The 8,301-nt window shown below is 42.3% G+C and overlaps 1 protein-coding gene across 1 annotated transcript; it reads right to left on the bottom strand.

Annotated features, from left to right (window-relative positions):
• Window positions 1-3,661: 3,661 nt before the first annotated feature.
• otud6b (OTU deubiquitinase 6B) lies at window positions 3,662-7,571 on the bottom strand. Its single transcript, XM_048993933.1, has 7 exons — window positions 7,075-7,571; window positions 6,501-6,652; window positions 5,917-6,012; window positions 5,529-5,841; window positions 5,217-5,278; window positions 4,272-4,378; window positions 3,662-4,028 (listed from the first exon to the last, which is right to left on the bottom strand). The coding sequence occupies exons 1-7, from the start codon at window positions 7,142-7,144 to the stop codon at window positions 3,956-3,958; spliced, it is 873 nt and encodes a 290-aa protein (XP_048849890.1). The 5' UTR covers window positions 7,145-7,571; the 3' UTR covers window positions 3,662-3,955.
• Window positions 7,572-8,301: the final 730 nt, after the last annotated feature.

The raw sequence follows: 8,301 nt of genomic DNA, 5'->3' as shown, positions 1-8,301 counted from the left end.
ATATATACATAACAAACTGCAGCTATGTCCCTTTATCAGAAACACTATCACAGCACAACACATTGTTTTCTAAATCGTTTTGTCTGTTTTAGCATATTGTCTGTCCATTCTTTCCCCTCACAAACCATGCGATTGACGCAGAAGACCGCTACAGAGGCACATTGCCATCTAGTGGCCTCGTATGTCACTATTCGTTGCTTGTGGACTTAATCTGCTATCCAGTATGTTGACGATACCGTGGTTTTCTGCCAGTGGCACAATGGGAGATGCTGGTATCACCAATATGAGGACCTTCCTTTGGGAATAACTGCATATCACCACTCATACTGAGCAGCTTTTCTTTTGACCATGAACTCCAGGTAAAACAGTGTGTAATGTTTATTTTATGCATCTCTTCCTCTAGGTTTTGAAGCATACATATATGTTCATGCAATTGAATTCAAGTAGCCGTCTCTGGCTGGAGGTCGATGAAAGTTAAACCTAAGTTGAAAAGTCGCATCGCATCACCAGCAGCAGGCGAAGAGAGTCTCTTTGATCCTTTATGGATCTTTAGTAAAAAGGAATGTTATTCTGATGAGTTCTGTGACATTCCCCACTAAACCAATTTCACCGAGCCCATTTCACAAACATTTTACTGGACTAAAGTGCACTTCATCTGACTAATGAAACAACTGATTAAAAAAAAAAAAAAGATTTTTATTCTCTAACCATTTGCTACAAAACATAACTTTAAAACACAGAACCACATATAACTAATCAGTGTGTTAATCCTGCCCTACACACTGGGATATAGCAAATAATGTGACTGTAATACTTTAATTCCTCTCATTAGATTGAATCATGACATGCATTTATGAGAGCAGCTTGTTATCTCAAATGGGAGATTTAGTATCTAACAGCACTATCAAAAAGGAGAGATTTAGTATGTGACACTACTATCAACCAGGACAGACTTATGTGAAATTTACATTTTACGTATTTGGAAGATGCTTTTATCCAAAGCAACATTTATTTATTTATTTTGCGAAAACTGGATCCAGTCACTGTATCAGTTGGAGATTAAAGACTGGTCTGCTTTGCCCACCCTGGAACTTGAACCTACAACCCTCTGAGTACAGGTGCAGGAGCCTAACCCACTGAGCCACGCACCACCCTTGCACCGTTAAGGTAACAAAATATGACACCACCTTCAAACAGCACATTTTCCACGAAGAAATAGCAGTGACAGCATCCAGTCTTCCTTGAATGCTTTAAATGGGTTCGGGTTACGGTTTGGGTTTAGAGGTTGTCTCTAACCCCAATAATTCCAAATAGAGCCCAGATATGGAGCAGGGAGCTGACTGTAAGCCACACGTTTGGTGGGGGGTTCCCCTCAGCTCAGCAACCCCCATGATATTCAGATACAGTCCCAGGCACTGTGGTTATACAGAAACCACTCGTCATTCTGCACCCAGTCAGTTTTTTCGATCAAACCCGCCTCCAGCGCTTTGAACCGATCGAAGCAAAATGTCACTTTAATGCCTTGTAGTCCAGGCTTTAATTATTCATCAATTAAGGCTGTTTTTTTTACCCTGAACTGATTTTTCATTCAGTTTGCAGCGATGTATGGTTCCCCTGCTGTTAACCAGCCCAGTGTCATTAGTTTCTGGGCATGCAATTAAGCTCGATGCATAATTCATCAACTCCAACTCTGTAGATGTTGCTATGAGCTCATGAGGCTTGGGTAGAAAATTAATTCTGAGAAATTGTTTTTCTTGGGAATAAACAGATGCCACTGGACTCGTAGGAAAGGAAACTTCTTTTTTTTTTCATTGTGGTCTTGGGACCTCAATGTGCATCTGTGCATCGTGTCATTTTTTACAAGATCTTTGGGGGAAAAGGGCAAGTGACGTCTGGTAGGTGGGTAAGAACACTAAAATCATTACTAGAAGAAGCTAGCGAAATTCAAATTTTAACTACACATTCTTTTTTTTTTTTTTTGGTTTGAAATCTCCTGAGAAACATGAAAGCAGCACAAACTGAGACAGTTATGTTGAATTATCGCTATTCAAGACAATTCTGGTGACAGAATCGCGTTCTAAAGAGCTGTTAGAAACAACTTGCTGTGCACCTAAAACTGTTCCAACACTGCCACCTGGTGGAGCATCCACGTTACAATATATAAAAAATGCAGCGCAGAATGAAAAGGCTATTTAATGACCAAGTCCACCCAAAGGTTCCGATATGTCCACACACACATCTTACACACAGTCTCCTAAGATATACAGTACTGCATGTCCACTCGTACTAAAGTAGCTGGAGGACGAGAGCAGAGGTTTAGCTTCACAGCAGGAGAGCAGAGACACTTCACATACTACCGATTTGACCTTTGTAACACGTTGCATTCTGCAAGGTGACGACATGGTATCTGCAAGTCTGCCAGTAGTATGTGACTTTGTGTGTCTGTCCAGGGTGGAGCACATGATACCTGAGATAGGCTCCAACCACCTCCACCACCATGTCCCGGATAAGCAGAAGATAGCTGGATACTTCATAGCCTAACCTCCTGACCCAAATGGACCAACTCTTTGTGCATTAATGTGATCCATCTTGTGTGCTTATGGGTTGATGTTGATCACTTTTTATCAATACTCCCAACAGATTCCAGTGCAACATTTTCTAAACAGTGGGGTTCTGTTCTGTAGCTATTAAGGTCCAACCAGTCAGGTCAAACGGTCCCATCCCCTTACTCTGGAATCCTGATTTGTTGGATCATATCAAAAATGAACCATGTTTTATGTCCAATACAGTCACTGCAAGGACAGTTATATATTTTACACACCTTCTTAACAGATGGCATTTGCAGAAATCCTACTATAACCATCTGCTCACGTTTCTTAATTTAAATCATGAATTAAATCATTCACTGTCCTGACTTATGCCTCCCACAACAATTATTTTAGAATCTGTTTCTGAAGCATTATTGTACAAGACTGACGCCCCAATTTCATGTTTCAGTGTTTATTAGCACTGATGATCAGATAGGCGTTTCTCAGCCTTTCATTTTGGGCTTATAGGATTTCACAGGTATATTTTCAGTTGTTTAAGCAGCTTAAGATCTAAATCAGTGACGATATTTTTTTTTCTCCATAAAAGCACATTTAAAACTATCACTAGTAAGTAACACTTGTCGTGAGAGTGTATTGGAACGTGCTGACACACTTTTGTATTATTATACACAAAAAAAAGGGCTGCAGGTGCCTAAAGAATAAGGCGTAACCATAAAAAACAACATAGGATAGAGGTATTTGATGCTATTAATAGGGTATAGAATGGTCCATCACCTTATTCTTAGATGCCCTAGTGGTACCTTTCAGAATGACACCCACTTTTATGTCTGGGCTAGGGTACACGTTAACACTAATGTGAAAACACTTGTGGTCCATGTGGCCTATTTTAAATTCATTATAATAAAACTTGAAAAGTACTTATAAAATCAAACAGGAAGTTTTTGTAAAAATGGATTATTAAATGCCTTTCCTGATGTACTTAAGTGTACCCCTGGGGGGACAGAATGATTATAGTGACCTAATAAAAAAAAAAAAAAAAAAAACACTGCATTAAATAGCTTCATTCACAATCTATCCGTATGAGTTAATAAGTTTTTAAAGCACAACTGAGATACACCAGTATGCTGTTACTTTAATTCCCATCTCATGAGATACATAATTTGGCATATGTCCTCAGGAACACAGCCTAGCATTACCGAGACACAACTCTTCAGGTACATCTGCAAAATTGGCCACTGGGGGGGGGACAAAACCTGCAATTCTTCAGATTCCAAAAAGTAACAGTTTCAGGCCATTGGATAAAGAGCACCAGAGCTGTCACTTAAACAGGAGCAAGTTTGCTCTTATTCTAACCCCAGAAGCACTGGTCTATGAAAATCACACAACGATGCAGGAGAAGAAGAATCTCAGGTCTCTTCCTCCTTCAGCGGCTCCACGGAATTGTAGTGTTCCCCAAGACCATAGGCGTGCCGCATGTAGCTGAAACACAACCCAACGCGCACTGGGTTAGCTTCCCAGAACTGTCACACGGTCAATGATCAGTCCAGGGGGTCAATTCAGGCGTGATGAGTGGATGACAGAGAACCGCAAACACGGCCTAGAAATGGTTTAAAAAGAAACACCCTCGAAACCCCAAAAAAAAATGCAACAGTATTCTTAGGCATTTGGACTTCCTGCTAAAAATTGCCAGAGGAGACAGTGGATAGACTTCCACAAACTTACACCAGAGTGATTGGTGGTTCACGGTGCTCTTCACCAATCACAATGATAGGAGACTCTGCTTGAATGACCTCGATGGGGATCTGGAGGACTTCAGTCAGCGCTCGTAGCTGGCATGAGACAATCAAAGTCTGTTAGTGTACATTTACTATTACTGGTCATACATTTTACACACGTCAGCAAAAAATATATAAAATAAGCTTTAATAAACAAGGGACAAAAATATACTGAAAGCCTGTAACTAAAATGCTTTGAGTCGTGTATGAAATTGCTGGACAGACACGGCCGTCGGTGACTTCTGATAGCGGGGGACCATCTGTCAGGAATTGTGGTCACAGACGACTCATCTTTCCAAGCCACTCAGCAGACACTACTTGAAATCGTAAGGCCCAGTAGATAAGCAACTACGTCCACGGGTTTCATCGAGTACGGTCCTTTGGCCTCCAGTCATGTTACTGAGCTTAATACCTTTATTAAACTTTAATAACACTAGACATTTAAGCTGGATAAGTACCATTAAACGAGTAGAAGAGTACTCACGTGCCACAGGGCAGATATCTGTGTTCTACAGTGTCTGGTGACTTATGGTAATTGTTAAAATAAACACAAACGGTATTCTGATCAACCACATTGACCCTCTATCTTGGAATGACCATGTGCCCATGCACAGGACACTGAACAGTTTGACGGTCTCTAGGTTTATAATGAACACTGAAGGGAAACTGAGCAGCGGTGCCTAAAGCTATGATTTTCACTCAACGATAGAATTTTAAATGGAGGAACAGTGTTGGATCACTTCATCATCACACTGGAGCTGCTTTGGCAGCCAGGCGTAACCCAGAGCCACAAAAAAACCCTTTGTGTTCTCTTTGTTTCGGTAGTTTGGCATTTCCGGCTTTTAGGTTACTGAGCGTTTTCAGCGTGGGACCCACGGGCCGCCACCCTTACCTCCAGCTGTCCACCCCAAGCCGCCGTGTCCGCGACTTCGCTGCAGTACTTTTCAAATTCCTCTGTGGGGACAGAAAGACAGGATGCAGCCTCTGTGTCATAAGAAGGGCACCTGAAGAGAGTAACATTGGCGACGTGATTTATTACAACGCCGGAGCAGACTGATCATGCAAAGGCGGAAGACGGGTGCTGCCATGGCGACGGGATTATAAGGGTTAAGGATAAGCCGCTAAATTAAAGAATGAGCTTAATGAGTAATGTGACATGTGTAACGGGATCTGGAAGGTTCGGTGATGGGCAGGCCGTCCTCACCGGGCGTGAAGACGTCGCCGGTGGTGGGATTGGTGAGAAAGGGGAGGAATTCCTCAGCGTGCTTCCTCATGTGCTGGGCGGTCTGGCTGCGGAGCTCCGCCAGGCCCAGGGTGGAGCCTCGCCTCAGCAGCTGGTCCTCCACGGCCCGGTACAGGCAGTGCCCGTCCGACATGATCTCTCTGATCTGCAACTGCTTCCCTCCCAGTATCTGCGAAAGCTTCTGGTTCTCCAGGTGCCGAGAGCCCTGCAGATTCTCCACCTCGGCCTCCGCGATCCTGTTCTCCCTCTCCTTCTCCAGGGCGGCCTTCCTATCCTGAAGGCACAGTACAGTCATAAAAATGCACAGCTCGCATGTTGGCGCCTGTTCCAATAACCGCTCGCGTCTCACCCGCCTCTTCTGGGCCTTGGAAGGACGCTGTTTGGACGGTTTTGGGTCATCAGCATCCAGATCCAGGCTCTGCACTCCATTGGCAAGATCATCAGCCTCCAAGTACAAAATATGAAAGAAAAAAAGTGACTAGAAAACTCATTTGCATAATATAAGTTTCAGAAGGAAGAAGAAATACGCCATGATAAATGTGGACAATATTTCAAAACAAGATGACTTTAAATATATACCAGCCATTCCATTTTGATTCAACAAATTTTCAAAAGAAAACCATTTTATACTTTTCTGATTTCCAATGAGCCATAGCTAAGCCAGGCAGTTGTAATAGTAAAAAAGATACATCATATATGACAACAAATGGTAATGCAAAAGTATTTATTGAATTCAAATGGGACGTATGTATATTTTTTTTAATTATGAAGATTTGTTTTCCATAACAAAACTCGATGAACTTCCTAAAAACTACACGTTTAAAAAAGGGCAGCTTTAAAATCACTTTATTTGCACATTTCAAAACACACAGACCACACACATCATTTATGCACATTTAAAACCTCTGTAAACAGAAAAATAAGAAAGCACACCTTGTCTTCAAGTTCAGAACTGTTCAGATGCTTCAGTTCCTCTTCGTGTTTCTCACCGAGTTCAGCTTCTAGCTTTGCAATGTCTTCGGCCAGCTGTTTTCTCCTTTTTTTGTCATTTTTAGGTACAGCATTTTTCATGCTCTGAATTTTGGCTGTCAAATGGAAAAAAAAAAGTAAGCGACATTAACCACTAAAGTTAAATGAACGTAGGTGTCGCAAACCCGAACGGATCATTCCCTGAATCAAGCCATCCATCCATCTATCCATCAGTACAGAGCTTGTTCCCCATTTGTGTGCGTGGTATTAGCACCAGACAGAGGATTATTCTGTAATGTTTATTTCAAACTTCCAGCTGACCGATTCTTCATAGGACCTTGTAAAACCCTTCGTCCCATTAATGTTTAGTACAAAACTACCGAACGCTAGGTCTCAAAGACGTTAAATTTGGCAAGTAATACAAGAGAGACTGCATACAGTCATTGCATACAGACTTGGTGACGGTGACATTACAAGCGGACTATTAGACGGGTATTTTAACTATAGCACATCACAGAAAATTGACAGATCGACTTGCCCTGCAGATCTTTCTTCTCTTTTCGCTGCTGTTTAAATAACAGCTCCTCCGCTGTCTCCTGGTCCTCCATGCTTTCTGCAATTTCCGCAAATCTGTTTCGGTTAATTCACATTAACCAGACGACTGACATGCTGACGGGCGATCAACAGGCCAGGCGCAGCACGACGTTTTCGGCTTCAGGGCGCTTCCGGTGTTCGGCGGCTCAGCGGGCGCCTCTCATTGGTCCGCGAACATCAAGCGTTACGCCCCTCAAAGATGCGCTACAACACAAAAGATGATCACACCCCCGCTCGTGTTGGTGTTCAGCAGAAACCCACCTCTCATTTCCTAATACGGCATATTATTAAGGAAACACTTAAAGGTTAATATATATATTTTTTCTTCCCCAGGTACTTATAGACAGATGCGCAGTTAATCTGGTGACGCTGGATAAGGTCGTATTCGCTTGACTACGTCCCTTTGAAATTGAATTCAACCATCTCTGCGTTATTACCGTATCTTTTCGACGTACGCAAGACGCAGAACGTCACTGTCCAATAGCAGCGCACGTCGCTTACGTAACCTGGGGGATGGTTCTGCTGTCCTTGCGCACGAGTGATTTGTGCTCTTTCAGGTGGCTACTTATGTGTACAGTTGATCGCTTGGAACCTGTATGATATTCTACTAGAAATAACCAGCGTCACCGTAAAACTCCCACGTTAAGAATGACGAATCAGTGAATGCTTGTATGTGTAAATATCAGCGTGCAAGGCAATTAAACTGGGCTCCCCAAAGGCAGCCTGTCACGACGGCTCCGCTGCATTCAGGATTCTGTCACTATTTTTTTTTTTTTTAGATATATCCAAGAATATGTTAACATTTTGTATTGTATTTATAACATTCTTCATCTTAATATTTTCCCCAAAAGAAATCTCAAATGAACTCATGTTCCTATAGTATAACAGGCAGGATGTCGAAGAGACCTTATCTATACGCTTTTAATAAGCTTTACGATTAGACAGCATACCAGTTTTCCCTACATGCGTGTCGATGTGACCATGAAGAGTTTTAATTTATCTGATTATTCAGTTGCACTATATTTATTCCACCCTTTATTGCTGCTGTATTTTTTTACCTGCACATAGTACACTGTATGTAAGCCCCTGTGTCCAGCCCCCTGTTTGACACTGTCCTGTGTTTTGCACTTTGTCTTGTCACTAGCTGCTGTTTGTATGTCGCTCCGGGGTC

Source organism: Brienomyrus brachyistius, chromosome 23 (genome assembly GCF_023856365.1).
Source record: "Brienomyrus brachyistius isolate T26 chromosome 23, BBRACH_0.4, whole genome shotgun sequence".
NCBI classification, from domain to species: domain Eukaryota; kingdom Metazoa; phylum Chordata; class Actinopteri; order Osteoglossiformes; family Mormyridae; genus Brienomyrus; species Brienomyrus brachyistius.
This window is presented reverse-complemented; position numbering and strand designations above follow the sequence as displayed.